This window comes from Juglans microcarpa x Juglans regia, chromosome 7D, assembly GCF_004785595.1.
Source record: "Juglans microcarpa x Juglans regia isolate MS1-56 chromosome 7D, Jm3101_v1.0, whole genome shotgun sequence".
Taxonomy (NCBI): Eukaryota; Viridiplantae; Streptophyta; class Magnoliopsida; order Fagales; family Juglandaceae; genus Juglans; species Juglans microcarpa x Juglans regia.
The window spans coordinates 21,126,767-21,150,394 of NC_054606.1; the positions used below are offsets into that span (position 1 = coordinate 21,126,767).

Sequence of the window (23,628 nt, forward strand, 5' to 3'; positions counted from 1 at the left end):
ACTTACCTTAGGAAGCACTTTCATTTTGGGAGCTCGAGACAACTTGCCTAATTTCTAGCTAAATTCTTGGCTCCATCTCTAGGCTAGATTATTAGCTTTATCTATTCCGTTACTATAAGCAATAGTTTTCAATGGGCTGATCTTGTCAACTTTATTCCTAACATAGATAATTGTTAGATAAAAAAAATTGAAGATTTAAAATTAAGAACTATTTTGTGTTTGAATGAAAATGGGGAATGAAATTATAAGAAATTTTAAGATGAGATGAGAATTTCTCTAAGTTCCCAAACAACTATGGTATGTTTGGGTGTCAAAACTATCTCAACTCATCTCCTACTAATCATTGATTAGACTCGTCACTTTTTTAACTTTTCATTATAAAATGTAAGTATTTCTCAACTTACTGCATATATTCAAACTCATATCTCAATCTATTTTATATATTTAAATACATCTCAATAGTACCTATAAAATACTATTATTCATATATTAATTTAGATCATCTGAGATCAGTTGAATCCATTTTTTTGCTCAGAGGTCCTTAAGCAAAGAAATACATATTTTTTTTCAAATGACTTTTTTTTTTTTTTTTTTGGATAAAATGGATATTACCCTTCATTAAGAGAGGACTTACAAAGTTGACTTAACAAACAAGCCAATTACAATCATTAGTAACTTCTCAGTACACTTTCGTGACTGATATGGTCTAGTCCAGACGGTAAATCTCTAAAGACTTAAATCTTAGAGAAACTGCCATCTCTGTCCACGGCAGAGGTTACAAAGCCCCATACCCCAATTAAGCATGGTAGGGTATACCAAACCTCACCAAAACCCGTCAACGCGGAGGGAGGACTACAACTCCATTCAGACCAAAGTCCGAAGGCACTACTTTTTTTGGATTTTTATTAATCTAGAAACTACATTACACAAAAGAAACTACAAAGAAAACACTGCACAAAAAGGAAAAAATAGTGCACAAAGGCTGCTGTGGCGCGTGCATTACACGCGCCACTCTGGGAAGAGAATCGACATTCGACCTTAGAGATCCCGGACTCACAGATTCCAGAAACGCCGCGCCTGGGGTTGGCAGAGGACTCCCCGGTGGTGCGTGAATGCCACGCGCCGAACAACGCCGAAACTTCGACCCGTGCGTGCAGGCTTCTCGCCGCTCCATTTGGTGCCGCATTCAGTGGTCTTGAAGATCGACGGCTGGGCAACACCATGGGGAGCGCGTGTTGGCCTGTGGGCGGCGGGAAGACCTAGATCTGTGATTCTCTCTTATTTCGCTTGAAAATACACAAAAAAAAAATACCTCATAGAAGAGAAGGGAGGGATGAAGGAGGAGAGGGAGGGAGGGAGGGAGGGGAAGGGAGCCAAAACTCCCACCCTTCTAGCCGGATCTTTGAAGGAAGTTTTAGAGAGAAATGAGAAAGTTTTAGATAAAGTTTTTAGAGAGAGGAGCGTAACTTGATTTTCAAATGACTTTTTTATAGCTTACATTTTGCGACTCTTGATACTCAAATTGAGCGTATGAATCAAATATGCAAGATCAAATTCATAAAATTATAAGTATGAGATATCCTAATAGAAGGTTAAGAAAGAAATGTGTGGTGGAGTTGCGATCTGACAAGCAACGTCCATGTTTCAAACAACCTCTTCTAATGTGTCCTCATACAAAATGTGGCTACTCCTATACTGAGATCTCTTATCCTTATCCAAGATGGTTACCAAAAATTTAAAAGATTAGATACCAAAACAGACGTTTGAGGACCGGTTTCGTCTTAACAAACAATTCTGGAAATTCATCTTTAGAGATAAACAAGAATTGCAATAGTTACCTAATTTTTTTTATACATTTTTTCCTAATGTATAAAAGTATTATGAATATAATTCAAGATATAAAGAATACTATCAATATGTCAATTCAAGGAGACATAACACACATGAAAAATTTTAAAGTGTGCAAGTTCCACGTATTTTCTTTAAAAAAAATTTAGATGAATCTAGAATCTACATGAAAACATTATCTTTTTTTATTTTTTTTTTAAAATAAAATGAGTATATGAGATTTACACAACTCAAGACTATACGTAGTATTAGTCAAAATTTGTCTTACATTTTCTCTGCCCGTAAACACGGATCCATATACGAATATTTATATTTTATTTATCGGATATAAGCCAATATAAAAATAAAACTATTGTTCAAAAATTCAAATTAAGGGAACATAAAGTAGATACGAAAATAGAAAGGGTGCGTGCGTGTGTCGGTCGCCAACAAACCGATGCAAATGCAATGTCTAAAAGAAAAGGAAAAATGACCCACGTGAGCTTCAATTACAAACATACAGCTCATTGGGTACAAAGCCACTCACATGTCCCGCACTACCAGACTTCCCCCACCCATCGCACAAATGCAACATTACTCACCGCCATCTTCGCAAGCAAGGCTCATTCCTAATTGCAATTATGGATACGTTTATAACAATATTTTATAAATTTCATCAAGATGAGTTTAACTTTTGTAAGTTGAGATAGTTTAACTTTTTAAGTTAAAATGTATGAAATAAGTTGGAATAAATTTAACTTTTTTATAAAAAGTTAAAAAAGTAATGGTCCCGTCAATAATTTGTTTTAGATGAATTAAGTTTGATTCAATAACCGAACACAATTTAAAAAAAAAAAAATTCATGCCTTCTTTTCCTGTAGCTATTTAAAGGATTTTATTCATTTATTTTTAAAGAGTTTTTCTATATGCAAATTTGGTGTGTCAACCCACCATTTGTTATAGTACCTAGGGGTGTAATCCGGTCGGTCCGGATCGGAGAAACCGACCGGTTCGGTCCGGACCGGACCGGATCGAAAAAATACATGGTCCAGTTCGGTCCAATAAATAGAAAAATTTCGATTTTTGATCCGGTCCCAGGGTAGAGATTTCTCGGACCGGACCAACCGAATAAAAACAATATTATATATATTATTTATATAATAATTGTATAATTAACAATATAAAATTTTAAATATGTTATTAATACTTGTTAATATTCTATAAATTTAACAATATTTTATATATATCTTCATCTAACCTATCACTATTAACAATATATAATTTTAAATATGTTATTAACACTTGTTAATATTCTATGATTTAACTAATATATAATATCAATTAGTTAATTATATAATAATTATATAAATTAATAATATAATTTTCATCTAATTTATTATCATTGACCATATAAAATATTTTTTTATTGAGCTTGTTACATAATCCACATTAATAAATCACTTAATTTAATTTAGTATTTTTAATAATTTTTTTTATTAATTAATTTAAAAAAAAAATTAGGCCGGACCAATTGGACGGTCCCTATAAGTATTCGGTCCGTTCCGGTCCGGTCTAGCGATGGACCGAAAATATTCAGTCCATCTCCGGACCGACCGGATTACACCCCTGATAATACCTATTATAATTATAAATAAAACAAAAATATCGTTAGTTTTTCATTATTGTATGATCAACTTGAAGGATATACTGGGTATATGAAATAAAAGCCTACAAATAGTTATTTTATTTACCGGATCCAATAGCAAAGAAATAAAAAAAAAAATAGTTAAAAAGGTATAATCTCGATAATTTAATTAAAAATGCTATTTAATATTTTAAAAAGAATAATTCTAGAATGTGCAAGACCTCCTTCGAAAAATAGTGGGCTTTGCTATTAAAAATTGATTTGTTACGCGAGTCTCAAATTTGCCTATTATTTTAAAAATATTTACAATGTTAATCATTCGTATGAAAACACTTTAAAAGATCTAGAAAACTATACGTGTGAAGTTAAGGGTAGATATTTTTAATTATACTCTTACCTCTTTTAACAATCATTAATTTTATAATCTGTCTCTTATTAAATATTATATCCTTGAAGTCGCGGGACATTGCATATATTTTATTCGTTTTAACATCTTAATAAAAAGGGGAACTAAAGTCAATAATAATTAAATTATTTTTCTTAAAATAATAAAAGGGTGGGGGGCAAGCATCGACGCAATGGAAGAAGCTTCTCCCTGACTCTTCAAGTCAACAGGTACGAATAGATGCAAAGAAGGCAAGATTCTTAGCAAAGTTTTGTCCTGTTAAAAAAGAGAAAAATGATTTATCCACGATATTTTATATAATATATTATATAATAATATGTTAAATGAAAGGAAAATATACAGCGTGGCTAAGGGTGGGACCCATACCGATTATTAAAGATTTGTATTAAATTTCTATATTTAATACTTATATATATCGTTATAAAAATTATATTCAACACTTCTATATTATATAAAAAAAAAACAAATAAATAAAAGTAAAAATCCACGTCAAATAAATATGCGGGCTAGGATGATCGACTATAAAGAAAAATGAAATTTATAGTTATAGAATGGACAAGCGTCGTGTAATCAATTTAAATAAAATAAATACAAGATATATATAAAAAATTATGTGACGTTTACGCACTTAACACTATATCTAACAATATTCAAGTAAGAAAACTCTATTCTCGCTCTCTCCCTTTTCTCTCTATACAATCGTCTCCCTAAAAAAACTCAGACTAGAGAATGAGGGTTGGAGCTTTGGCTCCTCCCTTCCTTCCTCATCCCTCCTCCCTTTCTCTTTTATTTTTTTGGTTTTATTTGTTTTTTCATTTACAATATGGCGAAATGCAAATCTATTATTCTCTGGAGCTAAGTGACCACCATGCGCCACACTGCAAAATTCTCAAGGTGCTGATCCTTCAGACGGACGAAGAATCTCATTGAACGCAGTAGTGCTTGAGCTACACGTGCCACCGCAAGGGGAGCTCTATCATCAAAACACGCAGTTTTTCTAGAACCAGAGTCATCGGTTTCTTCAAACCTGACGTTCTGCTATACTTCTAGGGTGACACGTATCCCTCACGCGCCCACCACAGTGTCGGTGTTTACATTTTTTTATTTTCTTTAAGGTTGAAAATGCGGATTTACAACTTTCTAAACTATAATTCGTTATTTTCTCATATATCTTTTTATATTTTCTTTTATTTCTTTTGTTTTAGATTTAAACAAATAATAATTTTTTAGATTTTTGTTTATAGAGTGTATCATAAACTCCGTTTTAGACAGAGTGTAGAGTTGTTTAATTCTGTCTTATGACAGAATGTGATGTTTGTTAAATCTGTCTTAGAATAAAATATTATCTTTCAGACAATTTATCTATAAAGAATTACAATAATAGATTAGACCATATTAATCATAAAAAAAAGTTATGTATTAAAGAATCTTAAAAGTAATAATTAGTTTGTATTCTATATATCAGATTGAAATTGTGTCATAGCTTAAAGAAAAACGGTATTCGAGTAAAAAATAAAAAAACTATGTATCATTGTTGTTTGCCAATTACAACAGAAGCAGCACCGACAAACAATCAATCGAGGCTTCGAGCTATCATCACACGCGATTCTTTAGCGCGTGTTGGTGGCGATATTCTGTCGGAAGCGTGGTGGTCGCACAGCAGTGCTGAGCTGTCTCAAATTCCTTCCAGCACTTTTCTTATGTGCACCGACAAAACTGCGCTCAATGCACTGATGGCTGTACATGTACACTGCGTGGCTGGCAGTTTAATTTACGCGGAATTTTGACTTTTGATTGGGTGGCGTTTGGGTGGTCGAAGCTGGGTTAACGTATCGTTTGGATCAGCGCCTCGCTTCAATGATTAAACATAATTTACTAAAAATTAAAATTATTAATAAAAGCGGCGGAATCCCAACCACTTCAATATGAATGTTACAATGCGTAATATAAGAAAATAAATGAAAATAAAATCATAATATCTTATTTGACAATTGATTAATGTTATGATAAATATAAATGTTTAAATTTATATATTTTTATTTATTTAAATTTATCAATAAATGGTAATTTTATATTATGTATTGAATTAAAATCTGATTCGGTATTCTATTCTATTTAATATCATGATATCCAACTAAATATCTAAGATTTATATTATTTAATATTGTCTTTATAGAGGTTTTATATCATGTACTAAAAACGAAATCCTTTTACTAAAATCTAATAATATTATAGCTATAAAGGATTATATAAAAGTAATCCTACAAACTAATGTGACTTTATATTATTTGTCAAATTGTAAAATTATTTTTATTATAAAGTAAATTCGATAAATCATATAAAGATATGTCAATTTGTATAACAAAAATTTTATATCCAGTCGCTTTTGCGTATTTCTTGCACACTTAATTAATATGATTGGCCGCGTCACTTTTTTAATATAAAATAAGTACTTTGACTAATCACATTTGTAGATTATGCAAGAAGTAAATAAAAGTGACTATATATAATAAAACTCTTTATATAATTACTTGTATGTAATTCTTTTATAAATATTGCAGTACTCAAATCTAATTAGAGAACATTTATTCCGCGACGGCCATGCTTGTGGATATTTGGAAGTAGTTGGACATTGTAGTTAAGCACGAGTGGGCCATGCTTGTGGCCCTGTGGGTATTTGGAAGTCCTTGGGCCAGAGCTTGCGCAAATGACTGCTTTCCACTTCAAAATACCATTATCTATCTTTTCTTTTTGTTTTTTTTTTTTCTTTTTTTACCGTAACAAATGCCATTCCCGAAGAAAAATGCTTAACAAATAAACGAGTAGCGATAGACATGCCCACTTTTTTTTTTTTTTTTTTCACAATTATTTTCTTATATTTTTTTTTTTATGTGGGGGAATTTTTGTAAAATAATAATACTTTCATAGATTATTTTACAAAATATCATTAATTTAAAGCATGGTTGTGAAAATAATTGTGTGTTTACATTTTCCCAAATTCATTACAACTCACTTGATCAAAATCAAACATGGCCATTTTTATGTATTGACAGTTTTCTTGGAAAGATTGTCCAGAAAAATAGCTCTAAAAGAAGAGGAGCGAGAAAACTGCATAAATTCTCCACGATCGAAAGATCAACCAAACAGATTTTTATTCTTTTCCTACCGACCAAAAAAATAAATAAAGAAAAAGAACGAGTTCCTTTTCTTTTCCAGATACAGTAATCATTGAAGTAGTTATTATTATTATTATTATTTTAGTTGACATCTCATAGTAGGACATTCGTAAAATGGGCCCAATTCCTTCCGAACCTCAAATATTAAAAAAGAAAAAAAAGGTAAAAATAAAATTTTTTGTTACTTTTATCCTATTATGTTTATCATTTTTTTAATTAATTAAAAATATTATAGACGTGTTCCGCACCCCATGTGTCTTATATAAATTTGCAATAAGAGAACCAGGAAAGACTTGATGAGTATTAGAATACCTTCGATTTCTAAGTCAGATATATCGATTAGCGTGAATATTAAGTATAAAAGTCAGATTTACTTACTTGATTGGTGCACATATTCCGATATATATATAGAGGCCTAGGGACTGCAGGGGAGGGTGGTTGTTCTAGTCCCTGTAACAACCTAATCTCTGATTTGAATTAGACTTGGGCTGGTGATGAATCCCCCTCTTTATCTAGTCTTATTTAATCATCAATGATTTATTTGAATTTTTCCTACTGATATAGAATCCATTGGATCCCTTGCCGAGGGTGATATAGGGAGCCATGGATTCGAAATGGGTGGCCCATAAGACATTCGGGGCTTATTGTGGGTTTGTTCTCTTGGGCTTGTAGGCTTTTAGGTCGTGTAGGTGGGCCTATAGTTCGAGAGGAGATTTTGGTTTTTCCAAAAAGAGTAATGCTAGATACAGTTTTTGAATATGTAAATTTCATAGCGTGCACTCCCTTTAAAAAATAAAGAGTCCACCATTGAAAACATAATTTCTTTACGTAAATTTCAAATTTATTAATTTTTCTCAAAGAGAGTATACGTAGCTTGCACACTATAAAATTATAAATATAATTTATCTAATTAATAAATGTGAAATCTTTTGGCATAAAAGCTAAATTTCTTGTGGAGAAGTTCCAAAGTTATCATAGATCAAAACTAGAAAAAATCACATTATTATTGTTTAGGTGTGGTGAAATTATAAATTGATTCTCGTGGTATGAAATTCTAAAAACAGGTCAAACATTGTATAATAAATTTATGCTTTCATTCGTTGTATAATAATATTTTTATAAATAGGGGCTTCCGTTGTGTACTCAATCGCAATTAAGATGTAGCTTTTAAAATATATTTTCCTCGTTCTCATTTTTATTTTTATTTCCTTTTAATTTCAGATAGTAGGACTGGTATTCATCTTTTTACTCTTTGCTTTTCCTCCAGTTTGAAATTGTATTTGTTTTAGCTCAATCTAACTTAAATTGCAAAAACTTGGAAAGGTATTAAAAAAAAAAAGAAAAAGAAAAGGAAAAATGGACATTTGGAGAATAAGATAAGATAAGAAAATTGTGAATAATAATAAAATGGTTGTGAACAGTAGTGAAATAGTTTGAGTCATGATGTTTTATGGGATTTTGAAAAATAATAGAGAAAAAATTGAATCAAAATATTATAAAGTTAAAATATTGTTAGAATATAACTTTTTAATAAATTGTATATTTGAATGGTATTTAAATGTTAAAATGTAATGAGATGAGATGAAACCATCTTAATATCCAAACAAGGTCTAATTATGATGAACCTGGATCTGATTTCACTTGATCAGGGTAACATTTTCTGTCTTTTTTCTTTTTGGAAAATGATAGTATGCCCCATGGTTTTGGCTCTCATTTTGACCGCTCGCTCATATATTTTATTTTTTTAATTTGTTTCTTAATGATTTACAGAGTAACTACTAGTAAATTGATGTATTTTGTTCTTTTAAGTATTTAAAAATGTTTAAAAACTATTTAAAAGAAAAAAGAAAAAAAATACAATTTGTACCAAGGGCATGCCCAATAATACACATTGAGCGACAGAGTAGTAGGATCATTTATTTTTTCCCTTGTGCTGTCTTTATTATTATTTTTGATTGACACCGAGTATCCAAAAAAAAATCTCCGGAATGCACACAAATCATTAGCAATAAGTTTCTTGTAAGTACAATAAGAAATCTCGGTCTACCGAGTATGATCCGAATATTAAGGAGTAGTTTGATTTCATAAATGAGTTGAGATGGTTTGTGAATAGTAAAATTAAATTAAATTAAATTATTTATTATATTTTATATAAAAATTTAAGAAAATTATTTTGAGATTTGAAAAAATTAAATTATTTATTATATTTTATGTAAAAATTTTAAAAAATTATAATATTATAATAATAAAATAAAATAAATTAAAAAGAATTGAAATGAATTTTAAATGCAAACCTTGCTTAAACGAATTAACAAGACGAAAAGTTTTACAAGTTGAGCCAACCCATATGAATTTCCGAAGGCATGTGTATTTTGATGTTTTTGCTAACATCTCTTTTCAGTTCTCACCATTTATATCCCAATTGAATTTTTCAATAAAATTATTGCCTTGTTAAAAGGAAAAGGAAAAGGAAAAACGCCCGGCTGGCAGTGCCACCCACCGACGTTGTTGGTCCTCTGCTTCTTCTTTGTCCACTCCATGACAAAGAAGAAGATACAAAACAGAAAACGCAATCATATCCACCGTCTACTTTTCCTTAAACATCGTGCCTCTGTCAAATCGCTCCTTTTTCTTTCATTTTCGTTTGAATAATATTACTCTTAACAACGCTATGTTGGATGAGTGGAAAATTAAATTTATTAAATATTTAATTATTAAAAAATAAAATATACTAATAATAAATTAGTTAAATTTTAAATATTTAAAATTTAATTTAAAATTTAAAAATTACTGTATATATATTAAATATATCTTTTATTAATTATTTATCTTTTTATTTTTTATTACATATTTTATGATATATTAATTTGAGTTAATATATTAATTTAATAAGAATATGATTATTAATTAATATATAATAAATAAAATAGTAAAATATGATAAAATAAAATAAATTAATAATTAAAAAATTTAATATTTTTAAAATTATTAGTTATTCATTACTATATAATGAATAAATATATAATTTAATGTGAAAATTTAATGTGAATAACTAAAATTAAATTCATCTTATATTATTTTATAGTTATATAATAAAAAAATAATTATTTCAATATAGAGATTTATGTGAATGAAATGTCTAAAAGTCAAATTTCTCTTACATTCATAAAAAATATCTTTTAACTTTAATTAATCTAATGAGAATGCTCTGATTATTTCTATCAATGGTTTCTATCGTTGTGCTTTTTTTTATTTTTTTATTTTTTATTTTTTTAAAAGTATTAAAAAATATTAAAAAAATACATATAAAAAAATACAAAAAAAAATTTCCAAACTACACACGGTAGCCCCAATGTTAGTTAGGAGTGGTGACGGTAGTGTCCCTCTTTTAATATTTTTACTTAATTATTAAAAAGTGACTTTTATTATATGAATAATTTTTTTTTTATTTTTTAAAAATATTTACATATATTCTCTTAAAACAATATAAAAAGACAAATTTATGTTAACGGCACGCCAGCGTCATTGCTGGCAGCAGCCTACCTCTACTCTATATATAGGAGCATTGTCCCAAAGCAGGAATCTGAAAAAAGTTTCCCAGTTACCATCACATAACGTCCAAAATTTAGATGTGAAAGGCCAAATCTAAGCTTCAACATAACTGTTCCGTATTAATACACGCTTTCATTTGATAGAATTAATTAAAAATAATATTAATTTAAATTTAAAATATAAAAATAATAATATTAATATATAGATTAGTAAGTAAATTTATTTATATATAACAAAATTTTTTACTTTTTTAATTCATTTCATTTTATTTTATTTAATTATTATAATTATTTATAATTTTTAAATAAAATATAATAAAATAAATAATTTATTTTTTTAAAATTTTAAAATAAAAATAATATTTTATTTAATTTTTAATTTTAATTTTAATCCATCTCATTTTATGAGATATCTCAATCTGTCTCAAATTTGAGAAAGAAATTGCAGCAAGAGATTTGAGTCCTGACACGGCTATAACTCGTAGATAACGTCCAAAATTTAGATGTGAAAGGCTCAAATTTCGCCAAATTACAACTGTGACATTTCTCACAACTTATTTTATGTAATTGTTATAATTCTTTTTAAATTTTTATATAAAATAAAATAAAATTTTAATTTTTTAAATTAAAAAAATAATATTAAAAAAATATATTTTAATAATATTTTATTCAACTTTTAATTTTAATCTAACTCAATCATTTCATATGTAAAAATAAATAAAACTTAAATTACATATAACAAATTATAAATTATTGTCAGATTTGTTAGATATATTTTATAATAAAAATAAATTTATAATATAAGAAATTATATCAAGTCAAATTATTTAGATTATTTTTATATAATAACTCTGTGGTTGGAGTTAAAAAGAATGAATTCAACTTTAAGATATAAGATTTTATAAACAAGAGAGGTAGACAAACTATAAGCATAAATGTGTGATGGAATTTTATCAAGTAAATTTTAGAGTTTTATTTTCATAAATGAGTAAACGAATTATAATGAAAAGTTAAGGATTATTTAATATCTTAATAATTAGTTTTTATTTATAATACATTTAGTTTTTGTTTTTTTTTTTAGTACTCTCGAAATTCCTAGTATGCTATATAAGATTCGGAGTAAATATAGACAAATTTGGGAATTTGTGTTTCTCGTAAAGTGTGCCTTATTCCCCGTTATTTGGGGTTGCACTAACCCATGCCCCCGCCAACCTTTGGATTCTCCGGTTCTCGCTACGGTAAACGTAGACGTCTTTCTCAAAGTCTCACCTCCACTTTCCAAAGTTACACCGATCTCCATTCCCAAAACAAAAAAACGCAGCCCATCTCTGGAATTTACCATTTCCTTCTTGAACGCAACCCAGCCTAGGATTTTCTACTTCTTCTCTGTACTCATTTATACTGGTCACCCTGTTGTTTTGTCCCGAAAGAGTGTGCGTGTATGTGTAAAAGAAAGACTAGACGGGCATCCACGTGAAGGCCAAGGAATTATGTGGAAACGTCTATGGTGGTGACAGCTGATAAAGGTCTGCATGTAAAGGCCAAGACAAGTGTCTTTGTGAAAAACCCAGCAATGTTTAGGTGTGCGCAGTCTGTTAAATCTTTCATCCACCACTGCAATTTGCTCGAAACACATTTTCTCTCTTAGTATGGTGGTTGTAGAAGGAGATTGCGAAGTAACTTTTGCTTTCTCTTTCTCTTCTTGTTTTTCCTTTCGACTGTTTGTTTCTGAGGCTCATCCACAGACACCACACCCATTATCTTCTCCTTTTTCTCAACCACGTGGCTTAGCTTTGTAACGGCTTTCTCAAGCGGCCAAGCCCATAACCACTTCCTGCAATATAATTCAACTCTCCCCCTCCCACCCACCCCAATGCGTCAGTACATTTCACACACTTCCTTGTAATCCTTTAATGGGTTGGTCTTGTTCGTGTTCGTACTGGTGAACTATAAGTTGTTTTGGTATTTCATGGCTTCCATTCTTCGGTTTCGCAAGCTATGCTATGTGGAGCCTGTGAAGTGCTCTTCATTGGGTTTTCAATCTTATGTGACCCCAAAAGTTGGTAAGAAAGATGACGGTATTGTTCCCAAGGTTAAGACTCTAGTAGTGGAGAAGAAGAGGGAGCAGCAGCAGAAGAAGAAGAGGCAACCCAAGGAATGGAGGTGCATAGATTACTGTTGTTGGATGATTGGATATATGTGTACAACTTGGTGGCTTCTCTTATTTCTGTACCACTGTTTGCCAGCTACATGGCCTGGCTTTCAGGTACCTGAATCGCCTGGAACGAGGCTTAAGCGCGAAGGCTTAACCGCGCTTCACCCTGTAGTTCTGGTGCCCGGCATTGTTACTGGTGGGCTAGAGCTTTGGGAAGGCAGGCCTTGCTCTGAGGGTCTGTTTAGAAAGCGGCTTTGGGCTGGGAGTTTTTCCGAAATCTTTAAGAGGTTGCATTTCATTATCGAATTAAATAATATAAGATTGCATCATAGATTTTGGAAGTTTGTGCTTTTTGGGAATCTTTTTAGAATGAAGTTGTGAACTTATCTGGAATTGGGTTCCACTGCAGGCCTTTGTGTTGGTTGGAGCACCTATCATTGAACAATGAGACAGGACTTGATCCGCCCGGTATTCGGGTCCGGGCGGTTCCAGGGCTGGTTTCAGCCGACTATTTTGCTCCTGGTTATTTTGTTTGGGCTGTCTTGATAGAGAATTTGGCAAAAGTAGGCTATGAGGGAAAGAATTTGCATATGGCTGCCTATGATTGGAGGCTGTCTTTCCAAAATACAGAGGTATATATTAAGTTCCCTCTGTTCTTTCGTTATGCTTTTTTTTCCTACCATTTTACCGACCGAAAACACTTCATTCCTGAGAGTCGAAGAGGAAAATAGAAAGGACGAAGACTAAGTGTTTGAGAAAAGGCCTCATGGACTATTTTACTCTGAAAGAATTTGCATGTATCTGTTTTCCTTCATACACTACAAGGACTCTTTAGGCCCTATTTATACATACTGTCTCAAAGCAATGGAAATTGCATTTACAGAAATTTCATTTGGAATTTACAAACAGACTTGGGACCACTTGAAAAAATTCCGTTATTTCAGAATCAGTCCAGAATCTTCTAGACTATATTCGAGCTTCTCCTTCTTCTTCTGATCTGGTATTGCAGCAGCTAGTGCCTTAACAGTGCCCCGCGATTCAAGCACAAATTGTGAGGCTTGATTGTAGTTGAGTAAACTGAGCTGAAGATAAAGGCTTGGTAAAGATATCTGCAAGTCGATCCTTACTAGACACAAATGAAACTTGAAGAGATTTAGCAGCCACACGATCTCTAACAAAATGATAATCCAGCTCAATATGCTTAGTGCGTGAATGCAAAATAGGGTTGACAGTTAAGTAGGTAGCGCCCAAATTGTCACACCACAAAGTTGGTGGATCTCTAAGAAATATGCCTAGTTCTTTTAAGAGAGAATGCAGCCAAAGAAGCTCACACGTAGTGTAGCTACTGCCTTGTATTTAGCTTCAGTAGAAGACCAAGCAATTGTGGGCTGTTTCTTAGAGCATTCTCATCTGATTCCCTATAATTTTTTCTAAATTTTAGTTAGAAATCACACTTCCTATAATTTTCTCCTAAATTTTACTCATTTTTAAAAAACCTCCCACATCTCATTTCCTATTATTTTTCTATTCTATTAAAATAATCATTTATCTATTCTTTCTTTATTATTATTTCTACTATTTTATTTCGAATTATTTAACTACTCCCTATAAAATTTATATAAAAAGTGATTTAGGGGATGAACAGTAGCGCTACTGTTCACATCCCAAACCTTTTCCCTAAAATGGGGAACCGAATGGAGCTTGTATTTCGGGTTTTTCCCAAATACATACCCTATAATTTAGGAAAAAATATGTTTTAGGGAACCGGATGAGAATGTTCTTAGAACCCCAAGAGATAAGATGAGAGCCAAAATAAATACAAAAACCCCTAGTGGACTTACGATCATTCGGACAACCGGCCCAATCAACATCAAAGGAAGCAGACAATGTTAATGAAAAAGAGGAATGAAAACTTAGACCAAAATTCTGTGTAAGGTTTAGATAACGAAGGATCCTTTTACAGCCTGCCAGTGGGGAAGCCGTGGATATTACTTGAATTCACATACTTTGTTAACAACAAATGAAATGTCTGACCGAGTAAAGGCCAAGTATTGAAGACTGCCAACTACACTACGGTAGAGTTGAGGGTCCTCAAAAGAGGGACCTTCAAGTGCAGTGAGTTTAATAGTGGAGGACATAGGTGTCGAGCAGAGTTGGATTTATGCATATTAGTGCGAATTAACAAATCTGAGATATACTTAGACTGAGAGAGAAATAAACCAATGGAATTTCGAGTGACTTCAATACCCAAAAAGTAAAGGACCAATATCCTTTACAAGAAAATACTTTCCAAGTGCAGTGATGAAATAAAAAATGAGCAATTGATTTGAACTAGTAACAACAATATCATCGACATACACTAAAACATAGAGACAATCAGAAGCATTTTGCAGAATAAACAATGACGAATCAGATTTTGAACCATGAAAACCTAGAGAATTTAACCTATCAGTCAGTTTAGAGAACCATGCCCTAGGGGCTTGTTTCAAACCTTGGATAGATTTTTTCAACTTACAGATGTGATAGGGAAGATCAGGGTTTACAAACCTGGGCGACTGCTGCATGTAGACATCTTCTTCAAGGTCCTGTGTAAGAAAGCGTTCTGGATGTCCAATTGATGCAACGACCAGTTGGAAGCAACTGCAAGATAAAGAATAAGACGGATGGTTACGGGTTTGACTACAGGACTAAAGTTCTCTATTTAGTCAAGTCCAGGTTGCTGATGGAAGCCCTTGGCCACAAGACGGGCCTTGCGTCGCTCAAGGGTTCCATCAGCCTTACACTTGGTCTTTAGGACCCACTTGGGACCAAGTATGTTCAGATTTGAAGAAGAAGGAACTAGAACCCAGGTGTGATTCTGAAGTAAGGCTTGGAACTCGACAACCATTGCCGCTCGCCACTCAGGGTACTTAGAAGCCTCTGTATAAAAGGAGGATTCCTTGGGTATGGCATTTGAGGGAGAAATGATAAGAGAAAGAGAAGGCTTGGGAGGTGGCCAAGGTATGGTACCATCAGATCTGTGGAGAGGGTGGTGAACATTGGATTTCGATTTGGTGACCATGGGGTGGATGTTTGTGGATGGGAAAACAAAGGAAGACGGTGCCGAGTTGGAGTCAGGGGAGGAAGTAGGATGTGGGAGGGATTCGGGTGAAGGAGATTGTGGGATTGAGAGGGAGTTATGAGTTGGAGAGGTTGGTGGCAGAGAGGATTCGGGAGAGTTCGGGTTTGAAGTCGACGGGGGAGAGGAAAAAGATAAGTGAGGTGGTCTGTGTGATGGGCTTAGGGTATTTGGGATAGATGGGCCTGGAAGAAAGTGGGCTAGACACGAGAACACATGAGGAGGAGGGTCCAGTAAAGGCATGGTTAGGCAGAGAAGGTGAAATGGGCAAAGAGGCAAAAGGAAACTCAGTTTCAACAAATTAGCATCCCTGGAAACATAAGTGCGGCTTGTGGGTAAGTGCAAACATAAGTATCCTTTGTGATCTGAGCTATAGCCCATAAAGACACAAAGTTTTGATTGGAAGTCAATTTTGTGACGATTAAAAGGCCTTAGATTGGGCCAACAAGCCGTGCCGAAGATTCGTAAGAACTTGTAATCTGGTGGATGGCTGAATAAGGTTTGAAAAGGAGAGAAATTTCGAAGGATTGGTGTGGGCATGCGGTTAATGACAAACACTACGGTTTGAAAGGCTTCGACCCAGTATTTGTGAGGAACGGAAGCACAGGCTAAAAGAGACAATCCGGTCTCAACTATGTGACGGTGGCGTCTTTTGACACTACCATTTTGAGCATGAGAAAGTAACACGATGAGTAATACCAAGAGATTCAAGTAGGGAGTGAAGTGGACGAAATTCTCCATCCCAATCTGATTGCATAGAAGTGACATTAGTGGAGAATGTATTACTAACATAACGCAAGAAAGTCAAAAAAATAGAAGAAACATTAGACTTAGATTGTATAGGAAACATCCAAATGTATTTAGAAAATCATCAACTATATAAAAATAAAACCGACATCCGAAAGAGGACAGCACATGCACTGGTCCCCATACATCAAGAAAAAGAAGTTGAAATGGCTTATGAGATCTAGATGGGGAAGAGGGGTGTGGGATGGCATGGGATTTGGCTTGTGAACAAGCAGGACAAGATGGCAGTGCCGCTTTACTATTAACGGGAAGTTGAAATTGACTAAGTGTAGTTGAGGTGACTCGTGAGGAGGGATGCCCAAGACAAGCATGCCTGATTTGTGGGGTGGTCCTTTCTCCAAGGAAGGCTTGAGGAACAGTAGAATGGCGAGAATTGGAAGCTTCCAAAGCAGTCGAAGTCATTGGTGGAACATATTGGCCATCTTTAACGTGACCCTGAAGAAGTGCTTCCCGTGTGCGTAAATCCTTCACAAGAAAAAATGAAGAGTGAAATTCAAAATATATTGAATTATCTAAACAAAATTGATTCACATAGAGTAAGTTCTTAGCAATTGAAGGAACATGAAGAATTTTATGGAGAAGATATTTGCCAGATGGAGTGTTGAGATGACTAGAACCAATATTTTGTAGAGGAAGAGTGGAGCCATCTCCAATGCTGACTTGATCAGTGTCACGATATGGTGCAGAATATTTTGGTGGTTGCTATGTCGGGGAACCATTGATTTGGTGAAGAAGTAACAGGGGGTAGAGCAATGAAGTTGGCAGCGAGTGAGGTAGGGGCAGAAGCTTGATAGGATTGGTTGAAACAATGGTAACAAGAGAGGGCAGTGTGGCCTAGTTTTTGACAGACTTGCATAAGGGTCGTGTGTTTGGCCGATTGGAAAAAAAAATTGAAGACTGCCCTCCACTCCGTCCACCTCGCTGGGTTGAATTGCGTGCTCTGTTTGAGTAACTAGGTGCTGATAGTGCTCTAATGCTGGTTGCGTGAGCTGCAAGGCTAGTACCTAAAAGTAATGACTGAGTTTGGTGAGTTAAGCGTGATTTGTGATTAAGCAAATAGCTGTAAATCTAATGAGAGGAAAGAGGATCTGGGCGTGTGGTAATAGCAGTGACAATAAACTCATAATCTGAGCCAAGGCTAGCCAACAAATAAATGGAAAATTGGGAAGGAGATAGAGGGTGTCCAGCAGCTCCAAGAGAGGTTGGGAAGGAGATAGAGGGTGTCCAGAAGCTGCTAGAGAGGTTGCTTTGTGGTAGTATTCCGAAATGGTTTCAGAACCCTTTTTGAGGGTAGCAAGTTGAAACTGTGTTTGGATAACATTAGCTGAGGACTGGGCAGCATAGATATTTTGTAATGTAGTCCAAACTTCATGTGAAGTAGTACATTCAAGGACTTGAGCTAGCACTGTATCGGACAAGGAGGAGTTGATGGCTGAGATTATGAGTTGGTCCTGTAAAAGCCAACGAGTGTATTCGAGATTGGTATGATCATCAAGGGTAGGTGACGGCATGGGAATGGACCCATCGACATAGCCATAAAGCCATCGCCTTTAAGGAAGGGTACAATCTGAGCTTTCCACAAGAGATAATTGTTGATAGTGAGTTTAAGAGTGACAAAGTGAGAGGTAGAGCTGAGGATGGAGGAGTTGAGGGGTGGTGGTGGAGCTGACGGGGTTGTTTTTGGGAGTTTTTTGAGTGTCTATTTGATTTGCTGAGAAGTAGAGAGAGCGTGAGCTTTATGGTAGCTTTGATACCATGAAGAGGAAAATAGAAAGGATGCACTAAGTGTTTGAGAAAAGGCCTCATTTGACTATTTTACTCTAAAAGAATTTGCATGTATCGGTTTTCCTTCATACACTACAAGGATCCTTTAGGCCCTATTTATACAGACTGTCTCAAAGCAATGGAAATTACATTTACAGAAATTTCATTTGGAATTCATAGACGGGCTTGGGACCACTTGAGCAAATTCTGTTATTTCAAAATCAGTCCAGAATCTTCTAGACTATATTCGAGCTTCTCCTTCTTATTCTTCTGATCTGGTATTGCAGCAGCTAGTGCCTTAACAAGAGTAGAGTAGTTGTGGCATTCATGATATGGAAAAATAAGAGCACCTTTCTTAATTTTAATGTGAAGCCATGTTTCAGTAGAATAGCTACATTTCCTCAACATTAATAAGGTAAAGCTTTCAGGGACCAAGAAAGAGAAAAATAGAAAGGACGCAGACTAGGTGTTTGAGAAAAGGCTTCATTTGACTATTTTACTCTGAAAGAATTTGCATGTATCTATTTTCCTTCATACACTACGAGGATCCTTTAGGCCCTATTTATACAGACTGTCTCAAAGCAATGGAAATTACATTTACAGAAATTTCATTTGGAATTTATAGACAGACTTGGGACCACTTGAGCAAATTCTGTTATTTCAAAATCAGTCCAGAATCTTCTAGACTATATTCGAGCTCCTCCTCCTTATTCTTCTGATCTGGTATTGCAGCAGCTAGTGCCTTAACAAGAGTAGAGTAGTTGTGGCATTCATGATATGGAAAAATAAGAGCACCTTTCTTGATTTTAGTATGAAGCCATGTTTCAGCAGAAAAGAATGAGAGTTATTCTGTTAACATTAACATATGGAAAACTCAATTTTAACGAGTCCGATAACCTATGTTAGTTTTTTTAACTAGGAACTCCAATTATAAGCACGTTTCTTATGGCTACACTAGTTGCTCCTCCAAATTTACATAAATGGAATCTGTGTTTTTAAAACTCCGTAGGAAAGGCAATGGATCATTCCATTACCTTATTGTCTCCAAGCACACCTTACTATATTGTTTTCCTCTGTATATGTTGCTCTTAGCTTTCATAGCCATTTACTACCAATTAAAAACAGAAAGATTAATGCTGAGTTTCACTGACATAGTTTTTAATTGGGGAAAAGCAGATCCGGGACCAAGCTCTTAGTAGATTGAAGAGCAAAATTGAGCTTATGTATCTAACCAATGGCTATAAGAAAGTGGTAGTGGTACCCCATTCTATGGGGGTTATATATTTTCTCCATTTCCTGAAATGGGTAGAATCACCTCCTCCTACAGGGGGAGGTGGTGGTCCAGGTTGGTGTGCCAAGCATATTAAAGCAATCATGAATATTGGTCCAGCATTTCTTGGTGTTCCAAAGGCAGTTAGTAATATATTTTCATCTGAGGCCAAAGATATCGCATTTATCAGGTTCGTCTTTGCACTCTTTCCCCTCAGTTGGCATTTTTTATATTGAAAATTGACTACAATAATATATTCTCAGCAGTTCTTATAATGTAAAGTCATGCAAGTGATTAACCATGTAGATTTACCTGTGATGTTTGTGAGCTATATAAACCGTATTATTAAAGTTGATGCAAACTTCTTCATCATTCCCTCGAAGGAATGGATATTCTCAAATTTATATGAAGAGACAACAGGATTCCACTCTATTGATTATGGCCCCATATACAGCATAAAAGAGGATGTGTATACAGCAAAGCATAGTTTCAATAGTTAACAAATATAGCAGATTAAAAAAAAATTATCAAGCTGAAATCTTATAGGTATTGAAGTAAACTCATGAAAATTGCAATATAAATAGAAAAAGTGTGCAAATTGTTTTCCATATAATGTCCACGCATTCAGTAAGAAAAATTTCAATCTGTTCTAGTTTGTATTGGACTTGACTCTTTATCCCTTGCAGAACTTTTGCTCCGGGTCTTTTAGATTCAGAGATTCTTGGTCTTCAGACCTTAGAACATATCATGCGGGTTTCTCGAACTTGGGACTCCATCGTTTCATTGTTGCCTAAGGGTGGTGAAACAATCTGGGGTAACTTGGATTGGTCTGCTGAGGAAGGGCATGGTTTTAGTTTTGCGAAAAAAGGACAGGCCTCCATGAGTGGCAACAATTTGAACAACAGTAATGGAAGGAGAAGTCTCCAACTGAAGGATCCTGTGAAATATGGACGAATTATTTCCTTTGGAAAGGTAGCATCACAATTACCTTCTTCACAGCTATCTACTTTTGATTCAAAGGTACCACTCTTTCTCTCTCTCTCTTTTTTATATTTCAGATTTTCTGTTGAATTACTTTAAATACTAAGTACACTACAGTATTTCTTGAGCTTGCAAGGTGAGGAAATATAATAGGATGTTCGATGATATTAACAATTCGTATTCTATTCTAGCCTTTTTGCATTTTCTATTTGGATGTGAGAGTAGGTCTTAGTCCTGCTGTCTGAAAGCCCATTTGCTTTCTCGGTTTCAGAGGACCTAACATAAGTTGTTCACCTTTTTCATCGAGCTTGGATTGGTACTTGCATTACTGAGGCTTTAATGCATATTTTTCTTATTTTGGTAGCATTTACATGACCAGTTTCTCCTTCTTATCACGTGTTAGAATAACAGACATCAAGATCTTAACTAGTGAGAGATGCTAAATCGTATGAATACTTGTGTAGAACACAACAATAGCGTATCGGTTTCCACATAATGTTCAGGAAATGTTTTAATATGTCCTCTTTTCTTGACAACCTCTGCCTCCCCTCATCGTTTTGGAATTACTTCTAGAATTTAGAAGTGATGAAATTGAACACTATCGAGAATCTTAGACAAAATCGTGGTCCAGCAGTTGCATAGTATCCAAATCCTATGGTTAAAATAAATCATTCTGCCTTGTGTTTACATCTAAAGACATCCTTGAGGGACAACCTCAATCTACTTTGAGTGTAACAATCTCCTAGTTGGGTCATTCCTACTGTATACGTCTTGTGTAATTGGGTTACGCCCCTCTCTGTGTTGTGTAAGATTGCCTTATAAAAAAGTTTATGTAATAATCCTTGGAGGTTGTCGTTATTCATATTTTGTTCTCGGCATTGTATTCCCTTTTCCGTTAATGATTTCTTTACACATTGTATATGTGAATTTCCTTAATTACCTATACCTGATTATCACTGCTTATATATCTGAAATCAGCCGAAAATCTCTTATTCACCGTGCAGTGACTTGTTGAAAATTTTTCACCTCTGAAACTCCAGTTTTTAAAGAAAGGAGGGCAGCATATCATTTCATGACAATTCAAATGGCTATATGTGTGCGTCAAGTATGTCTTGGAGAACAAAATGGACAGAAAATTTCATTTACCCCAAAGCAAATAAAAATAGAATACACTGCTTGCTAAATTTAACTTACACATTTGGAAGTTCTAAAACTTTTTTTTTTTAAATTATGGTGACTGTGGATAATCCCAATTTAATGCCCTTGTTGTTGGATGCTCTCTTTCAATCAAAGAGTACTATTGTAATTTTCTTGCTTATGTTAGCATAAATATGAGGCTAATGGTTCATCAGCAGGAATTTCCACGCACAAATACCTCAACTAATTTCAACTCATTATGTGGAGAGGTGTGGACTGAGTATGATGAGATGAGCAGGGAAAGGATCAGAAAAATTGCAGAAAATAAGGCTTACACAGCTAGAACTCTTTTTGATCTACTCCGGTCTGTGGCTCCAAAAATGATGCAACGCGCTGAGGCTCATTTCTCTCATGGGATCTCCGAGAATCTTGATGATCCTAAATATGACCATTACAAATACTGGTCCAATCCACTGGAGACCAGGTGAGTATACGTATGATCATCCTTGAAAGAGTTCTACTTCAGAAAAGTAACGATTAAAAAGTTCCACTTCAGAAAAGTGTTTTGAGTAATACATGCCTTTTTGCACTGAACATACACAATCCATCTTTGGCATGTGTAATCGATCCATAAACTATTTGTAACTATCTTAACTAGAACATATTGTTTCAGATTTATGTATTTCTTTGGTTAATAATCTTCACATTCTTGACTTAATACTTCTCCTCCTCTCTCTTCTTCCCCTCCAACGCCACCTTTCTCCCTTCCAAAAGCTATGGACAAATCTTTTTGTTCTTTAGTAACTTTGTTATTTTGTTACGCTTTTCTCAATCAAGTGGAGCACAAAACACTCGGTAAAACTATGGTTAATAATATTACATTATCTTTGGTTAAACTTGGCCAATGGCGTGTAATTTGTATATTTGCTTCAGGCTTCCTGATGCTCCTGATATGGAGATATACTGTTTATATGGTGTTGGGATCCCGACTGAAAGAGCATATGTGTACAAATCATCACCATCTGAAAAGTGCAAGAACATTCCTTTCAGGATTGATAGCTCAGCAGAGGGAGATGACGGCAGCTGCTTGAAAAGTGGAGTATATTTTGTGGATGGTGATGAAAGCGTGCCTGTTCTTAGTGCTGGTTTCATGTGTGCCAAAGGCTGGAGAGGAAGAACCCGGTTCAACCCATCTGGCATGGCAACACACATAAGGGAGTACCGGCACAAGCCTCCGGCTAGTCTACTTGAGGGGAGGGGTATGGAGAGTGGTGCGCACGTCGACATCATGGGCAATGTTGCTTTGATTGAAGACGTTTTACGAGTTGCTGCTGGTGCCACTGGTGCAGAGATTGGAGGAGACAAGATTTACTCAGATATCTTAAGAATGTCCGAGAGAATAAATATTCGGCTGTGATTATAATAATTAGAAGTGCTGCTCACAAGGCACAGAGAGTGAAGTTACTAACAACACAATGGTGTTGCAGGACTGAGAAACTCCTTGACAACTGCTATCAACTGTCATGCTGCCATCAGTGGCTGTGGGGGGCATTGCTTTGAGGGAAAAACAACTGTTGATTTGAGGGATATATACATGGGAAAAGGGAAACGATTAACTCTAGCAATCCAAGCAATTCAGTTAGTTTCTCTTAAACTCATTCATGTGAATAATGTGAGGTTGGAATGGGTGCTGAATTGTGGTGGTTAGCATAAATGGGCTATCTATTCCTGTTCAAGGAGTAATTTTCTTTATCTGTGTGATCAACCAATAAAAGAACTTTTACCTTTTTC

At 34.3% G+C, this 23,628-nt stretch overlaps 1 protein-coding gene across 2 annotated transcripts; it reads left to right on the forward strand.

The window, feature by feature from the left end:
• Positions 1-12,261: 12,261 nt before the first annotated feature.
• Positions 12,262-23,628, forward strand: LOC121239775 (putative phospholipid:diacylglycerol acyltransferase 2). Of its 2 annotated transcripts, none has more exons than XM_041137097.1 (6): positions 12,262-13,047; positions 13,170-13,392; positions 19,626-19,909; positions 20,406-20,739; positions 22,056-22,321; positions 22,771-23,628. In XM_041137097.1, exons 1-6 carry the CDS (start codon positions 12,575-12,577, stop codon positions 23,252-23,254), a joined length of 2,064 nt encoding a protein of 687 aa, XP_040993031.1. In that variant the 5' UTR covers positions 12,262-12,574; the 3' UTR covers positions 23,255-23,628. The 2 variants fall into 2 exon arrangements, with proteins under 2 accessions (XP_040993031.1, XP_040993032.1); XM_041137098.1 differs by having other exon boundaries at positions 20,406-20,691.

Bases quoted from the DNA above. Each gene is read 5' to 3' on its own strand.
- LOC121239775 (XM_041137097.1), top strand. From the start codon at position 12,575: ATGGCTTCCATTCTTCGGTTTCGCAAGCTATGCTATGTGGAGCCTGTG. The intron at 13,048-13,169 runs GTTGCATTTCAT...GTTCCACTGCAG, and splicing joins TTTTCCGAAATCTTTAAGAG to GCCTTTGTGTTGGTTGGAGC. The intron at 22,322-22,770 runs GTGAGTATACGT...TATTTGCTTCAG, and splicing joins TCCAATCCACTGGAGACCAG to GCTTCCTGATGCTCCTGATA.